The sequence below is a fragment of the Armigeres subalbatus genome, chromosome 3 (assembly GCF_024139115.2).
Source record: "Armigeres subalbatus isolate Guangzhou_Male chromosome 3, GZ_Asu_2, whole genome shotgun sequence".
Taxonomy (NCBI): domain Eukaryota; kingdom Metazoa; phylum Arthropoda; class Insecta; order Diptera; family Culicidae; genus Armigeres; species Armigeres subalbatus.
In genome coordinates this window covers 211,316,103-211,334,729 of record NC_085141.1, presented here as the reverse complement: position 1 = coordinate 211,334,729, position 18,627 = coordinate 211,316,103, and the positions used below count along the sequence as shown (strand labels likewise).

The 18,627-nt window shown below is 40.4% G+C and overlaps 1 protein-coding gene across 1 annotated transcript in view; it reads left to right on the top strand.

Annotated features, from left to right (window-relative positions):
• The window catches only part of LOC134224883 (zinc finger protein ZFP2-like), a 54,449-nt gene extending 36,467 nt beyond the window's left edge, over positions 1 to 17,982 (top strand). The window contains exons 2-3 of the mRNA XM_062704523.1: positions 2,887 to 3,187; positions 16,489 to 17,982. Of these exons, the coding sequence (XP_062560507.1) occupies positions 2,887 to 3,187; positions 16,489 to 17,712 (1,525 nt within the window). The 3' untranslated portion in view covers positions 17,713 to 17,982. The remainder of the gene's footprint in view (positions 1 to 2,886; positions 3,188 to 16,488) is intronic.
• Positions 17,983 to 18,627: the final 645 nt, after the last annotated feature.

The following is an 18,627-nucleotide window of genomic DNA, read 5'->3' as shown; positions in this document are numbered from 1 at the left end:
AATTTGGAACAAGAATTCTTTATCTTTAGGAGACGACGATAGGGAGGTTAAGCATGCTCTTTGGAAATACGGGGAGGGGTATTACTTAGTTATCGATCAACTCAATGTAAATTCTGAACCCCTTGGACAATTTCAACCAAATTTGGAACACAAATTCTTTATCTTTAGGAGACGACGATAGTGTGTTAGAGATGTTTTTGGAAAAAGGGGGAGGGTAGGGGGGGACGGATATTGTTAAGGTATCAATCAACTCAGTGTAACTTCTGAATACCTTGGCCGATTTGAACCAAACTTGGAACACACATTCTTCATGTTAAGGAGAAGACGTTAGTGTGGTTAGGGATGCTCTTTGGAAAAGAGGGAGGGTAGAGGGAGAAGGGTATTGTTTAGCAATAGATCAATTCAATGTAAGTCTTGATCCCCATGACCTATTTGAACCAAATTTGTATCAAATATTGTGTATCCTAAGGAAACAATTTTAGTGGGTGTTGATAGGTTATTTTGGAAGGTGGAGGGTGTATTTCAGCATAACTTTTGAACCCATTTACCGATGTCCACCTAATTTGGAACCTATATTCTCTGTCTAAGGAAGACTTTATCGGACTGGGTGGGAGTGTCATAGCTGAATTAGAGAGAGGGTATATTCATTAAACGAACAGTTTAGTATACCTTTTTATCGCATGGGTGAATTCAAACCAAATTTGTAAACACGTATTCTCTACCCAAAGGAAACTATTATAGAAAGGCAGGGAGGGACTTTTGGAATGCGGGAGGTTATTGGGGTTGGGTATTGTTTAGAAAACGAGTTAATTTAAAATCCTACATATTTGGTTCATTCGAGGTTCTTTGACATTGTAAAATGCTCCGAGAACGAATTGCCCGAGTTCCTAAAAAATGGCAAATCTTCTACAATAACATTTTACAGGTAATGACATTTAACCAAAGATGATTTTAACGAAAATGATATTTGCCAAAAATGATACTTCCCGATACATATATCCGAGAAGATGACGTCATCGGTATCATGGTTTGCCCAGCGAGAAGCAATGATTAATGTGTTTCTTTCTGGATGATTGCTTCTTTAAAAGTAGGCATTTGCCCGGAATATGACAATGGTGGGTGTGATCCCTTCTTTAAAAATGTGCGTTTAACCGGAATAAGGCATCGGTGAATGTTTTTCCTTCTTTAGAAATAGACGTTCGTCCGGAATAAGCCTATTCAAATTCATGATCTCTTCTTCAAAATCAGTCAATGATTCCAAAAGCTTTCTTTTATTCAAATGATGAAGTATCAATAAGGAAACACAATTACCCTGTTGACCAATTGGTTTTATCATTTTCTGATTGTGAAAAAACTGAGAAACAAACTGGCAATTCCGAGCAAGGCCGGGTACATAAAGCTAGTATAGCTATGAAATTGCATTGAAACAAAAAAAGCTTTGAAATTAATGGACAAATTATTAAGAGCAGATGGTATTGATGTTTTCAAAGAATATTGTTAAGGAGTGCTTTATTTATATGGCTTTGGAATGATTATTTTAGCTTATTTTGAAACCAATCAATAGAGACTGGAGATCATGGCCTATAATAATGGAAGTAAATATGGAAACCAAACGATATAATAGCTTTTTATGCAGGGTTGCATACAGTTTTATCCTCTTCGTATCGTTAATAGGATTCAACTTTTGGAAACTCAATATTGTTCTCAAAGCTAAAATCATGTTTTTATTGACGTCCGAATGTTTAAAAACTCGGACGTCAATGAAAATTTCACAAAATCAATTTATTAAATTTAAATGATCGGGCTAATAATTAGTTAATTTGAATTTCCGAAAGGATGCAACTTATAGTTTTTAGAAGCCTTTCCTGTGAAAGTTTATCTTTTGTAACAAGCACCATGAGCCTTATGTACATGGAGTCCGATTCGCAACTAAACTCTGACTTACATCAGAATTTGATCTCATAGGTGAAATATAACACTCGAAAGTTATTTGAAGACCCTGAGCACCTTTTTTTGTCTTCTTTAGTCGCGTTCTTCCCACCATCCTCTGTCCTTCGAGATACCATCTCCTTACGAGGACCAGTTGCTGTAAATTATATCGACAAATCATTCGTTTTAAACCCTCTATATGTAACCAGAATGAGTTGACAATAAATCGCACCTTTTAGTTATCTACGAAGGGCTTTCTACGATAGTAAAGGAACCGAAAAAAAAGAATGAAAAAAAATCATTCATAATTCAGGAGGCTAGTGCAAGTACCGTTACGCAACACCCTCAAATACTTCCAGGAATGTAATATTGACAACAATAAATTATGTGTCATTCTCGTCCTTTTGCAGCCAAACACCTCCAATGCAGAGTTATAAATCATCGCTCAAAGGGAAACGGAATGCTACTTTCTGCTAAGGGGAAAATCGCTTATCCTTCGGTCGGGGGGAATTTATTTTTGGAAGATAATTGAGACGGGCGACAGAAGGTTAATTTGTACCAACAAATTTATTGAAGCCATGAACATGACCGTATCAATCGTTTGGAAATTAAATTAGGTGATTAATGTTGAATTAAATAACATTTTTTTCATCTATTTGATTAATTTACATTCGACTAAAAGAGCTTGCTAAAATGTTTTTACAAAACAGTTTGAAAATTATATTTATTATATTTAATATAATGTTTCACCGTGTCAAATCGATCGACTCGACTTCAAGTAAGCAATAAAGCCGTTTGGCAAACCAAGCCAAAATAAATGGCAATATTATACAATTATTCCCACAGCACCAGGATTTTAACCTGAAGGCACTGTTACAATAAATACCCCTTAAATTGTTGCTGATGGTCATTTATATGTGTCATATTTCACATTTCTTTCCTTTTTCTAAATTGCAGACTTCACATCGTGTACGTGCCCCACATGGTCGAGGGTACACCTGCTGTCCAGCTTTCGACGCTGAAGTATTCGACCGTGGAAATTGTCAACAGCATTCGGCTGCCGCTGGACGGCGCTGCTCCTGTTGCTTCGTTACAGCAGCAGCAATCAACGGTGGAAGTGAATGCGATCCAACAGCAGATTGGCAGAAGGGCTGAACAGTATGCGGATTCGCCGGAAATCGATCCGATTATGAGAGCACGGGAACGGTTGCCGGTGAAAGATTGGATTGTCCGAGATAGTTTTGTTGGCTCGTCGGAGGTAAATGATTTTTTTTATTATAGGAGGCCGGAGCTCTGCTAAATCGCACCAAGCGCGAACAAAAAAGTGTCCATTATTTGTCCTAGTTTTCGGGTATCAGATTTTATTGACCACAAATTGTTCTCTATCCTACAACAAAAATGTACCCGTGAATAGATAAGAATTGATTTCCGTTTTCGTTTCTCGAAAAAAAGTCATAAAGACCGCGTGGTGCGGTTTTGCAGAACCTCAACCAGGTACTTCGATTTTAAATACATTTTAATTACAGTCATGTGCTTAAAATTGAAGCAAGATTTTTTCAATATTTTTTTATGTTTGAGTTTCCTTCTACGAAGGTAAATATTTTTTTAAACCGCCCCCTTTTCAAATACGTCAATTTGTTTTTACTTTCTCGCATTTTTATTTGTATGGATGACTAATAAGGGGTCAAGTGTCCCAAACATACAATCCGAATATCATATAGAATTGTGAGGAAATGTTGACATTGTTATCAGCACATGTTTTTTTTAAATAACTTTTAAATAGGCTTTACTATCTTGCCTATCTGTGGTAAGTTGGAAATGGTTGAGTTTGCGGGGAGGATTGACAAACGATTTACAAAATCAACCATAAAATGCAAATGTTACACATATGCGATCATGGGCAGATTTATCTAAGTGATATTGTAAGATTTTTTTGAGTTCAAGTTCAATCACTTTTTTTAAGTTCATCATCATTTTGTATATTATTGCTTTGTGCTGTGAAAAAATGATTTATAAGTCAATGTTAGGAAAAGTTACATAATTTTCTCATGGTAACCAAACACTATCTTTACTGATAATACGTTAGAACAAAACTAATTTGATTCTTACTAAAACAGGGGAATCAAGTAACTCAAGTGATATTGTGTCCCCACTTTCCCCTATAAAGAACGGCTGAATGGGTTTTTTCATTCATTCAGCAGTTTTGCTAAAATTCTCGACAAATTTGGGGAAGGCTTGTTCGGTCGAAAATCATTTGATTTCATGTCGCTTGGCAAAAAAACACTTTAGGCCTAATGAGCATGCGAGAGCATGAGCAGGATGACCATACAATTCGTAGTTACTACTCCGTGATTGACCAGAACGATCGAAGTTGCACAAGGAACCAATAGATGGAGACTGGGATTGGTTTCACATCATCAATGTGCGCATTGCGAGATTATGATCATCGGGAAGGAATATTTGTGTGACATTTGTTGTTAGTACAGACCGAGAGCACCTCTGCATCTCCACGAATGTCACAGGAGTTGGACGTTGATGGTAAGGAAGGGTGAGGATAAAAGTAACATAGGTCTGGATTCACATTGGTATGTGATATGATCTATGAAACTGTGGACAATAAATTTACATACACTACTACAACAGGGATAGAATTATTAAGATACAGTCTTAATTAGTATAGAAACGAGCATTAGCTCATTTCTTGTTCTAGTATTGCTAGAACTTATGATAGATATCATAGTTTGATTACAGCTTACACTACACGGTTAGATGACTTTACCCATTAATGGGTACTACGTTATTATTGATATTATTCCCACCGTGAAAAATTCACCCATTTTTACGTCACGTCACGTTATCAACAACGTTGATATGAGTACATGAGATTAATTCAAGGAGCAGTAAACCTATAGACGGTGAGAAAAATAAAACCGGAGCGAGATCGTGTAGAAATATTTTTATAAATATGTTCCAGTATTCTGTATGGTCTATAATTATTAGCATTTGTATAATTATTGACATTGTTGAGTAAAAATTTGACAAAATTCATGCAGCGACATATAGCGATTTAGTATTTCTATTGCGTGTATCTGTTGAAAATATTGACAATCAATACAAAAACTGATATGTACCTTGAAACATCGAATGATATCAAAATGTATCAATATCTACAACTATCTCAATTCCCAATGACGTGTGTGTTACAGATCTTGCTGATTGTTCCATTAGCACTTCACTGTTCAAAGCCACAGAGACGATTTCTTTTGATTGACTGTACCTACGGATCGACTAATTGAAAAGCGATGGAATTCATTGGCGTGTTGTGAGATGAATACAGCAGAAAATACTTTAGTTGTGGTAGAAGTAAAAACAAATAAACCTCTTTCGATGCGAAAATTATTTCAAGATTTTTGGTGGAATGTAATTAATTGTCATAGTCTGCACTACTCCACCCAACTCCACCACCCCACTGCATCCCCGACAGACACGTATCCCAACCCCAACAGCAGGGCCGCCTCCAGCGTCTCGCACTCGACTCGACCTCGTACTTGAAGTCGAGTCAAGCACGAGACACCGAAGACGGCCCCACTGCTGAGGCCGAAACACGCATCCGCCAAACGCACAATAAAGTAGCGGAACCAAATGGAACACCACCCTCTACCTACCCTACCCACTACCCTCTAGAGCCTACAAAGGAAAAACAACATGAAACACGCTCACCAAATTAATATTTCGCCTTGCAGTTCAAAGCCTGCAGGAACAGCACTTTAAATATGCTAGTTCACCATTTGTATTTAAAAACTTATTATTATTATTAAAATCTTTATTAAAGAGGTTTTTAGCCCAAGGCTAGTTCACCTCCGTATTTAAAAACTTCACACGCGCAGGTTTCATACATTTCGCGATCGTAATTATTATCCACGAAATCCACTTAACACAATAGAAAAAAAAATCATCATCAATAGAACACAGAATCGACTGGGTGGCGTAGCCCGATTCACCACCCGCCGAATCTTGCAAAATTCCGAAAACGAGACAAACCGACGCGAAAACAAAATTACGTGCGTCCACAACCATGGCACACGCGGATCCAAAAAAAAACACTTTGGGCCTAAAGCCATAAAGTCAAATTCCATCTTGACAATTTGAAGTTATAAGGTTATAAGTTATAAGGCCAAAACGGTTATAAGGTCAAAAGGTACATACGGCCGAACTTATCATTTGACCGAAAATGCTGTTTGGCGGAAATGGTCGTTTGGCAGATTTGGGCATTTAACCGAAAATGTCATTTGGCCGGACGAGTTATATTGCCAAAAATGTCGTTTGGCCAAACGGTTCATACGATCGTAAATGTCCTTTGGCCGAACAATAGTGGATTTGAAAAGTATGATGATAATTGAAAAACAAGATTAGAGATGTGCGCCGATCCAGAAATCCTTGACTCATCCCAGGTCTATTAGTCGGAATAACGAGTTCAGGATTTCCACCCAGCAAGCACTACTGCCTCTTCAAGATATCCGGTCTGTATGGTATGGTCTGGGTTTGCCACTATCGCTAATCAAGCATTAAAAAAAGCAACTATCGCTACTGTTATCAAGGCCTCGTTCGTCACCTTTTCTACCTTGCTCGCAGTTGCTCCAGCTATTGGTGCTAACGGCCGGGTTCATGTCGTGCAGTGAGAATATAGTACTCATATGATCTCCTACATCCGTACTGGACTCAATTCTGGGTGTGCTAGTGCACCTTTGCCCCTGGTCATCACCATCCGATGGGTTTGAGTTGACACTCTGGCACACACTGCAGACCCTTTGAATTATGCTGAAGGCCTTGTTCAGTGCTAGTTTCGGCATTTTGAACACCACGATGCATCCATGACTAATGCTGCGGGAGCTCTTCACATCCTTCAACTGCTCCACATACAGGATTAAGATTTGATCGCTCGCTTGGTGCTGTATCAGTCCCAGGGCTGATTGAGAATTCATAAATATCATTTGCTTTAAATAGTGAATAAAAGGCTAGGCTATTTAAAAATATGTATTGAAAAAAAGTAAGTCTATGGTGGCTTGAAAAAGTTTATGGCAGCTGGCTGGAAAAAAAAGAACCAGTACTTTGGCTGCTAGGCCGATGCCAACTAGATGTTGGTCACGCAAATAAGAGCGACACTGGCAATCTTATACTTTTGCATCAACTGTTTGTCGTAATCACAAATGAGGGGATCAAGCCCAAAGAGGTGTAAGTGACAAAAAGTTAGTATAAACGGGAGAATTCTCCAGAAAATCTAATGAACTTCCCCACGAAATGCCTCTAAATTTACTCAAAATATGTTTTCAATTTTTTTTATTATCCACTGGAAATTTGCAGGAAATTATTTGTGTGCGCCATGAATTTATAATTATTTGAACTCTCGTTTGACAGTGTGTAATATGCATAATATACATTGCCGATATCTATCTTAGAGTCTGTTCAAATATTACGTAACCCGAAAAACGATGTTTTTAAGAACCCCCCACCTACTCGTAACAATTTGTAACAAATTTCAAAGCTACCTCTACCCCTATGCGTAACGCGTAACAAAAACAGTCTTTTGAAACAAAATCATGTTTCTGGTAAAATTTTAAACACGATACAATAAATCATTAGGTTTTGTATATTTTATGCTAGTTTAAAGATAATTTTTTTTTCTTGATATATCAAATATTTTTTCTATACAATTAATATGTACATATATTTTGCGTAACAAATCGGAACAAAAATTAAACAACCCCTCACCCCCTGCTGCGTTACGTAATATTTGACAGACCCTTATCGATCTAACGTCTCACGTGATTCGCCATACGCAACCGCGCCAACGCGGTAAAATTTGAATTCAGCATCAGTCGGTCATGACTTACAACACGTTTGCAAAGCAACCACTTTTCCCCTGATTAGTTACGGACGACACGCAAGTACCAGGTACTTTTTTGTCCCCGAAAATTGCCTAACATATAGGGTAAATCACTACTTGGGCCTATGGTCCCGATTCCCGGCTCACTGCACACAAAAATAAGGATTTATGCTTTTTGGAAGCCGTAGGTTTATGGTTAATAATTTTGAAAAAGTCTCCCATTTATTTCACACAATACTCAATCATTTTCAACTATTTGTTTCACTCCTAATTGGTTCAATTATAGAAAATAAAAATGTAGATTCCAAACAATCGCTCTCCGTTGCTACACCACTGAGCCGGAGTGAATCTTTCCACTTTTACAAAATGGTATTTTCATATAAACACCTACCTGAAAATCGTCACAGTTCTCGATATAATCATTTCTTGAAGCTGTTAATCACCACACAATAATTCCAAACTCACGCACTTTAATTTTTTCTATTTGTTTATATCACTAGAACGAATATAAACATATTAGAATACATTTTAAAATGTATCCTCAAACCGAACAAAAATTCACCTCGGCATAAGAAATTCTAGCCGCACCGTGCTGCCAAAAGCCCAGGAGTCTTTTTTAGTATGAAAAAAATCCTCCATCGTTCATAGGAAATTTAGGAAAAGTTGCTTCCTGTCATAAATATCAATTAAAAAATGCAGTCGTTTGCATGTTAGGCTGGGAATGGGGTAAGAAACCCTACAGCTGGTCCTTTTGCGTTGGCACAAGGCCACACAGTTTGGAATCTACAATTATTTGGAATATTCGCGGGAATCTCTGAGGTGTTTTAACGAGAAACTATCTGGAATTTACTTTTCTATAACTTTAACGAATAAAATATAATATTCCTAACTGAGAATTTCAGAATGAAAAAACATGATTTTTTTTATTGAATCTCAACTGCAATTTTTCGGAATTTTGTAGTAAATTCTTCTGTTTCTGACGGGAAAAGACTTTGTATTTTCCATAAAAAAATCTTCGAAAATATCATGAGAAATTGCCCAAAAGGGAAAGGTTCGGCCGAAAGGTATTCGGCGGAAAGCTATTTGGTCGAATGTCATTCGGCCGAATTACGTTTGGCAGAAATGGTCGTGAGTTCGAGTCCCATCGGAAAGCGTGGTTAGCTCCAATACAATACTGCACTGCACTGCACAGAGGCGACCCAGGACGGGTTGGTTCGATATGGAGTGTCAGAGAGTGACAGACGAGAAGAACGTTGCCAGAAGCTGAATGATGGTGTCGGGTACCCGATCGAATAGAGATCGGTACAAGGAAGCAAGAGCAGCCGAAAAACGAACCCACCGCAGGAAGAAGAAAGAGTACGAAGAACAAGTTATTAGTGAGGCGCAGGAAAAAATGGAGCAGAACGATATGCGGAGGTTCTATGAGTCTGTCAATGGCGTGCGGAGATAGACGAAGATAATATTTAGTAGAGAACCCGGAAGAGGCCGCAGGCTTCGTGGAAGGCCGCGTACACGATGGCTTTTTGCAGTTGAAGAGGACCTGAGGGCGCTCAATGTTCAGGGCGACTAGAAGCGATTGGTCCAGCATCGAGTCCAGTGGAGAAGGATACTCCATTCGGCGTAGGTTCATCGAAGAGCTGTAGCCCATCAAGTATCAAGTAAGTATCAGACTAAGGTAGGCATGTGCAGTACATAAAAGTCATTTTCATTCAGCTTGGACCATGGCTGCACGTCGCCAACCACGCAGTCTGCGGAGGGTCCGCAAATCGTCCCCCACCTGATCGATCCACCTTGCTCGCTATGTACTTACCTCGCTTGGTTGTTCCCGTCGGATCGTTGTTGAGAACCATTTTCACCGGATTTCTGTCCGACAATCTGGCTACGGGACCGACCCACCGCAGTCTTCACTCTAACAGGTCATATTGCCGAATAGGTCATTTGGTAGAAAATGTCGTTTGGCCGAACAGGTCAAATGGCCTAAAATTTCATTCACTAAGCGGGTAACATGGACAAAAATTTCAACCCGTTCGGCTATATACAATTTTCGCAAAATGGCACTTTCAGCAAAATGACAATTTCAAGTTTACTCGATCAACCGTATGTCTATTTCAACCATATTACATTTCAAGCCAAAGGGCCTTTTCTGTCAAACGGCCTTTTCGGCCAAATGAACAGCTCAGCCAAACTCCAATTTCGACCGTATGTCCATTCAGCCAAATGGCATTTTTGACCAAACTTCGGCGAAACGGCTCTTCCTGTTCTTTGGCCACACGTCATTTGGCGGGAAACTTTTTTTTCGATTGCCACTGGTCAAATAGCTGATTTACATTTGTGCAATTTGAACGTGTAGCCGAATTGTTATTTTTTTATTTGTTCATACATTATTCATCTGACCCGAAGTCTTTATGAATAATAGAGGATCAAATTACAATTACTACAATACTAAAAATAACATTGATTTATACAGCTTGTTCGAAAATCTACTGGTCGCCTCACCAAACAGGTTCTCCACCTGCGTAAACATTTGGAAGCACGCTGTAACCAAATGACGTTCTGTGGAATCTAGGTTGTAGCAGTTTCGTGGTACGCGAACAGGTGTACGGAACTCCAAAAGTGACAGTAGATGCGGTGAGTCAGATTCATCAGTTAGAAGCTTCCCAACAAATAACGTTTGCTGGATCTTCCTTCGTCGTTGTAACGTGTCCAGTCCTAGAAATCTACACCGATCAGGATACGGAGGAAGATTTGAAGAATATCGCCATGGCAAGTTTCGCAGGGCTAGTCGAATAAATTGCTTCTGTATGCGTTCAATCCTCAAACACCATGAAACCTGGTATGGACCTCAAAAAATCGAAGCTGTTTCCAATATGGGATGAACCAAGGCACAGCAGGGTGATTTCAGGCAATATGGGTCTGTGAAAAACTTAGCAATCTTGGCGATAAAACCCAACTGACAAGTGGCTTTAGAGATAACAGCCGAGCGACGTTCGTCGAACGACAATTTAGCATCCAGCATAACACCTAAGTCCTTAACTTGTTGTACCCTGTCAGCGATACTCCGTTAATGCAATAGTCGAAGACAATTGGCGATGCAATGCGATGGAACGTTATCATCATGCATTTAGGGACACTAACAATCAGCTTGTTATTGCTGCACCACACAATGAATAGCAGCGCTTGGAGGCGTTCACAGTCTTCAATTTACCGTACAGTATACCCCTGCTGATACGACAAATGTTTGGCCGGACTATCGAGATTTTTCTCGTTAATCCGACTGTCAAATCCATACAAATGATTCATAAAAAAATCACAGCACAAATATGAAAACTGATAGCATAATGTGTTTAAATGGGTGTTGGGAGAATTCCGAATTAGCGAGATCCGGACTAACGAGTCGTCGGATTAGTGAGGTCCGGATTAGCGGGGGATGCTGTTTAATAAAATACATCCTCAAGTCATCTGCATATACAAGCTTACAATCACCTCTCAGTAGCAACGTCACGTCGTTGAAGAACAATGCGAACAAGAGAGGGCCGAGATTGCTACCTTGCGGGACCCCAGACGTATTAGAAAAAGTCGTTGAAAGACAGGAGCCGATTTTCACACGCAATGGTGGTCATTTTTACCGAAGGCAGCTTTCAGGTCCGTGTAGACGACGTCGATCTGTGTTATGCACGTCGATGTAAATTCCATCAAGTTAGTAGAAACTGATCTACCGGGCATAAATTTATGTTGGTCAAAGTAATTGAAATTTCGAGCGCCCTCGAGAATCACATCGCTCACTCTGTTTTCGAATAATTTAGAAGCAGCTGAAAGTTTAGTTATCCCTCGATAATTTTTAACGTTACGACGGTCACCCGTTTTGTATACCGGCATCATTACCGATTGTTTCCATACGTAAGGAAATTTTCCTTCAGCGAATGAACGGTTGAAAATGTGGCACAAGGGTTGTCTAAGAGCTCTTACGCAGCGACGAAATATTACGGCTGAATGCCAGGAGAGTAGGAATTATTCATCTTTGATGCTGCCGCTATGATCATTTCTAAGGTTATCGTAAATGTTTTAAGGTCACCCGCATCCATCGGAACGTTTAGAGCTGCTAACTCAGCTTCTTGTCGAGAATACTGATGAGAAATGCTTGGCGAATAACTTACAGGACATTGCAGCTGAACTAGATTCCGTTTCATCAAGGTAAACGGTTGATGGGGACAGATTCAGACTTCCTCTTGGAATTTGCACAACTCCAAAATCCTCTAGGGTTTCTTCTTAAGCTTGGCTGAACTCGTAACACATGCGATTTGTACAAAGATGCATTCATATGGCGGTATGCATTACTGGCTCGATGAAAGCAACGTACTGTCCCCGGGGTACGTAAGTTACGAAGCTTTGTAATTGCTAGGATGGACAGCACGTGGACTGCCAGGACAAAGGTCTCGGCAAGCTTGGCTAAGCAACGGCCTGCCGTGTGAGTCTGGGTGCTTCAACGACCTCTTTTTAGGCTAGCTTGATCTGGAGTTCCCTATTGGTCTCAAGGTCGGCTGAATTGATTTCTACTTTGCTAATAAGATCTTGGATTTGTGGGAGTAAATCAAAAGCTAGTGTTCAACCATTTCCACATATATTGCCCTAAATTTAACAACGCTGCGCTGTGTGAGTGTGTGTATCGTGTTGTGGTATTTTACAATACCTGTCCGGCCGGATCATTAACCTTGTAACCGACAAATGGTTACAAAATTGTTTAATTTAGTAGAGAGAAAAACAATACAAACATTTAGCGATTTTCACCGCCTTGTTGTGGTTTTTGGAGCGGGTGAAGGTTTTAGAACCCTATTACTCGGTACAGCGCTACCAAGGTGGGCGTTATGACAGAACCAGATTCGTTAATGGTAGCGATAACCGTGGTGTGACAGAACGTCAGCGGAAAGAAAAGCGGATATGCTTTTCCAAGGTCCACCCGGAAAGTGGGGCAGAATGAAAGGGAGCGAACCTCGGGGATGGGAACAGAAAAAATGTGTAGAGACTTGGATCCCAACCGCCGAACGAGAAAGATCAAAAGTTTTAAAACTAATCGGAATTTCGAGTGATCGCTGTATTTCGGCACATCGACAAGTTGATAGCCGTAGGGAGTTATTCCCCCAAGAAGGACTGAAGTGGATTTTTGGTGAGATTTCGGGATCCGGAACCCTTGGACCCAACGCAACCACGCCGAGGTATAGTGAACTACGTAAGTCGGTATTGTGTTCTTCTCGTGCCTCCCTCTATCACGGAGTTGCCGCCGCACAACCGTCCCCACCACCGAAGCGAAGCCATCTTGGAGTCAGTTCCACTCTGCCACTCTAACAGGTGCCACAACCACTCGCGGTTTGACCGTCGTAAGTCCGTCACCAGCAAATCGAAGCCATCTTGGAGTCAGTTCCACCCCGCCGCTTTAACGTGTGCAACAACCACTCGCGGTTTGACCGTCGTGAGTCCGCTACCAGCAAAGCGAAGCCATCTTACTTTTTGCGCCACCACGCCACTCCGGCGTGGTCGTCGGGAACCTGTATTTTTCCCGTATATTCTCAACCGCTGTTACGCCACCGAACGATTGCTCGACCAAGCCGAAGCCATTGAAAGCCCCGCCGCCAAGCTGTTCGATCGCCCGATACTGGTAAGCTGTACGTCTTCATCGCCTGTTCGCTGTGCACCGTGCCGCATTCCCCGCCAACATTTTGCCTGCTCCGTAACCGTCCATGAACCACCCCGCTGCCCTCGTTAAACGCTCGGCAGCTCGCATCCCCGCAGTGACGACTGCGACCATTCTTGTTCGACACGAGCTTCTGTAAAACACTGCAAGTGAGTAAATTAAATGTTCTAAAACTAACCCCCAATCCATACTTAACAAGGTCCGAAAACCCCCCCACACATCCTCGAAAAACGACCCTGGGACTCGAGGACCAAACGAGGCCTTTTGAGCCCACCTCGTTGATTGCCGTTGGTCAGACCAGCAGTCTGAGGGTTTAACCGATACCTCTTCTGGGTATCGTAGAAGATTCCTCGAGGGCTAAGAGTAGCCGTACCAGAAAAAAGGTATCAACCTATGGGTACCCTATGCTTATTTGAGTCAAGGTCGGTTCGGGAGATACTAAGCAAATCACAGTGGTTTGTTCGGAGTTTTGATCCAACAGGCGTCTTCACCGACCTCAGGAATACAGCCGTCCTGGTTCTGTTCTATGCGTTATCTCCAGACTCGAGGGACCGCGACTCCACACGGTATTCACACTTCCCAACCAAGGGGGGAAGACGATCGATTGCACCTTAGCGGTTTTTAATAACGGGTCCTGATCCAGGATCTAACCAAAAGCTCCACCAACTCACTATGATTATTCGCACGACTCACTTCTACTAGCAATCTTTCTAACGATCAATTTTAAATACGTCTAATATCGATGAAAGTCAAATAAGAACAGCGAGCTTTCTTCTATCCAATATTCGTTAGTCCCTCAGCTGAACTTTTCATGCGACCGTAGACACCAAATCTACCTCATGTCCACTGAACTACGCTTCCAATACGCTTTTTTACTATTCTTGTAGTGTAATGTGTGCTTAACTAAGACCTAGGGGTACATTATCGCATTTAAATATTTTGAATTTTCAAATACAGTAAGTTGTGGGTAACAAAAATAACATGATTTAGCAGTCTTATTGTTACGAACGGTTGCGTTGCTGTGTATTACATTACGTGTGCGTTTCAGTTCCTTTAGTGCACGGGTGCTCCAAACAGCTGTTTATGCGGCACATTAGAGTGCAGCCACGACACAATTTCCGCACAAAACGTCACCGCCATTTCGTCCACATTCTTCGATGAGAGACTTTGGCTAGTTTGGCATTCGACCGAACTGGTATTGACCGAAAAAGTTGTTTGCCCCAATAGGTCGTTTGGACGAAAATGCCGTTGCATCGAAATTGCCGAATTGGTAGAAAGGACCATTTGACCGAAAATGTTTCTAGACCGAACGATTTATTCCAACCGTAATTTGCTGAAAGGATCATAAAGCCAAAAATGTCAACCCGTTCGGCCAAATGTCATTTTCGACCAAATGTCCCTTTTTGCCAGAAGGCGATTTCGACCAAGCATCCTATTCGGTCAAATGACCAGTTCGGCCGATCGATGTTTTCTGCCGTATGTCTTTTTCGGTAAAATACTGTTTTCGGCCAAATAGCATTCGACCAGATGAGTTTCGTTCTAATGACATATTCGGCTAAATGGCTCTGTCCGGTTAAATTGTTTTATCGCGACTAGAAATTCTTTGAAGTTTCTCAAAGGAATATATCTAAATTTTAAACTTTCGTGGATGATTCTTTGGAACTTCCAAGGGAAAATTTCACGTTGTGAACTTAAATTCTTCATAATTTCCATGCTATTTTTTTTATAAATTTTCACGGAAACTTGGTCGGGACTACGGAATTTTTTTGGAATTTTGAATAAAACTTTTTGGATTTCAACAGGACAGGTCAATATTTCGACAGGTTCTTCTCTACTTTTACGGAAAGCTTTTAAGAATATCAACGGGATATTGTGTGGACATTTTTATCCGGGGGTATCGAATTTTATATGACTTTTCAAATTTCAGGGCAAGTATTGAAATAGTGCTCTAAATCTATACTCGTTTGGTATACGCAATAAGCATGTTGACCTACATTTCATAGTTGCTCTCCATGATGTTAGGGTCTATCGGAATGGGAAGAAATTTATGATGCAGTCATTCGCCTAACCGAGTATACCTCAGCACTCGTGGCAAGCTCATGCGGAATGGTATTGGAATCTGTGGCTTAAGTTGTTTGGAAGAGATTCGTCTTGGGCAACGGATTGTGTTATAATTGAAAGAATGGTATTCTATTGAACCCAGAAACGAGTTTTTTTTTGTTCATTTTGAATCACATGCATAAACTAAGATATCTTGGACGTAAAATTATGCTTTTCACGAGAATTAGTTTGAAAAATTGTAAAATTTGGAATGTCACATACTTAAAAATCATTTAAAAGTATTTACCACCATACCAACATGCACAGACACAGTGCCGCACTTTAATAAGATTTATAATGTACACCATTAAACTTATTTTAACGGCCTTGGTAAATGAATTACCGATTTCTTAACAGATAGATCTCGATAGCTCAGTGAAAAGTTCGACAGCTTATCGAATCCTCAATTCTTCACTCTTTACTTACGAATTGTCAAGTGATTAAAAAAATATTATGAAGGTAACACACTTAACTCATTGCACAGATTTCTGCGAATTTCACCAAAATCTCAACAGCAGAACTGTTCGGTATTTTTTGTAGTTTTTTCCATTGTTAGGGTAAATCTGTAATATTTTTTAACGATCAGTTAATTTCACCGAAAACTGTGATTTATTTAAAGTGTGAAAGCTTTGAATTTAAATTTGTGAGATCTATAAATATTATTGATATTTTATGTTGGTCTGGATTAAGCATATTTTGTCTTTAATGGTTAATTCTGATATTCTGATTTAGGATTGGAGAAACAATTTAATTAAAGTGCATTATATATATTTAAATGATAGACTTTAAGATTTATATCAAATTGTACCTCATCTTATTTGAATAGTACATAATACTGTTTTTCCACTACAAACAATAATTAACTTTTTATATATTATTTTTGTTTCAGATTGGTGCTTGCTTGGAATCACCTCCCTATCCTACGTTGGACTTGTTCACGTTTAGCCGCGGTCCAAAAGTCATACAAGATGCGGTGCTAGAAGACTCCACATCAAGCATCGACGAAGGAATTGGCTTTAGCGCGACGGACGATTCCGGGGATGATCAAAGTCTGCCGGATGACAACAACAACAATAACCACCTTATACCGGATACCAAAGACGACCGCTGCAACGGATACGGGGAAGATGATGAGGGTGAAGGGAAGCACGATAATTCTGCTCTTATCAAGAACAAGAAAAAGCGGAAGGCTAGTAGTAATAAATCATACAAATGCGAAATCTGTGAGGAAATGTTTCCAAAGAAGAAACTGCTTCGTGACCATCTCGTCGAGCAGCATCCGGGACAAAATCCAAACCGGTGTCACATCTGCGGGAAAACGTTCAAGCTCCGGTCGAATTTGCGCCAACATTCGAGGATCCACACCGGGGAGCGACCTTTTCGGTGTGACATCTGCGGGAAAACTTTCGTACAGGGAAGTGCGTTAACCGTTCATAAGGAGCTTCACAAAGACAAAAAAGAGTACACATGTGAGATTTGTATGAAAGACTTCAAGTCAAAGTTCGCTTTTAAAAAGCATGAAAAAGTGCACAACGGACTGAGACCTTTTATCTGTGATGTTTGTGGGAAGTCCTTCACCCAGTCGTGCAATTTGAAGGCGCACCAGCAGTTGCACAATGGGAAACACGCTTTCAAGTGTTCGACCTGTTTCAAAACTTTCCGCTTTAAATCGCACTACGAGGATCATCTAATGACCCATACCAAGGATAAAAAGTACTCATGTGCTAAATGCGGCCGAAATTTCGCCTACAAAAACTCCTACCAGCGCCATATGCAACACATCCACAGGGACGAAATGGCCCACCAGTGTGGAATTTGCAGTAAAACGTTCGTTAAATTAAGCCACCTGACATTCCACAAAAAGTGCCACCGAAAGGCAGAACTGCTAATTTGTGCCATTTGCGGTCTGGAGTTCAACGGGGAGGCAGCCTTTGCCAAACACAACGAAACCGTTCACCGCGAAGAAGACCAACGGAGGCTGTTCAAATGCGTCATATGTAGCAAATCCTTCGAGGAGGAATCCGAGCTGATGACACATTTTATGCTGCATGAAGCAGACGATTGCCCTTTCCAGTGCGGGATGTGTGGAATTTTGAACCTGAGCCAAGCGTAGATAATTAGCGACAGGGGGAGGGAAAGAGAATCTTTTGTATGCATTCCGTCGTGGGTAGTTATGCATTCATAGATAAGCAGAAACAAAACTGTTTGTGATATGTGGAAATATTAAGGAAATTAGAGTTGTATATATAATTTAGATTATGATAAGATAATTATTAATTATTAGGTTGGGATAATCCCAAAACGGCATACGAGAGACCAAACTCGTTTGGGGTAGTTCATGAATTTAAATTACAATAAAGATTCTATTTGTCGTATCTGGAAACAGTTCCTTCGGTATGGCTTCAATCTAATTTAATAAGTACTTCTTCGTTCCGAAATCCTTCTACGGTAAGAATTTAAATCCCTGGTCTGAGTCCCATTTGCTGTTTATTACAATTCCTACTTCTTTTGTGTTTTGGTACGACGTTGGTTAACCCCGAAGTAATAGTTGAAACTGCCACTATTCGCAGGTAGAAGTCGTTCACTTCTGAATACGAAATAGAGCAAAGATGTGCCCTACTTGCGCATATTGGCGGTATAGTGCTCCGTCCCTTGGGAAATCCTTCGCCTTCGTTTGTCGTCTTGGATATGTCATTGGAGTTTCGTATGTAGGAGGTGAGCACACGCGTCATAGGTCATAAAATGTTGATGACGCCCGAATTGTGTGAGTAGCGCGTACCCTCGAGCTAATTTTATTTCCTCCAAGGCTAACGCAAGTGACCCAGGGCTGTCCTATGACGAAGTCCTAATAGATTTATCGTTTGATATGGATGTCTAGGGGACGACACCTACAGTGCGCCACAAAGAGGGTATGAAGTATTCATGCCGAATAAGAAGCCTTGTTGCCGTTAATTATTTCTGTCACGAGTAAGTGAGGTAGAAATATGACAAATGTTTCCCATGACATTTGAGAGCAAACTATATAAAG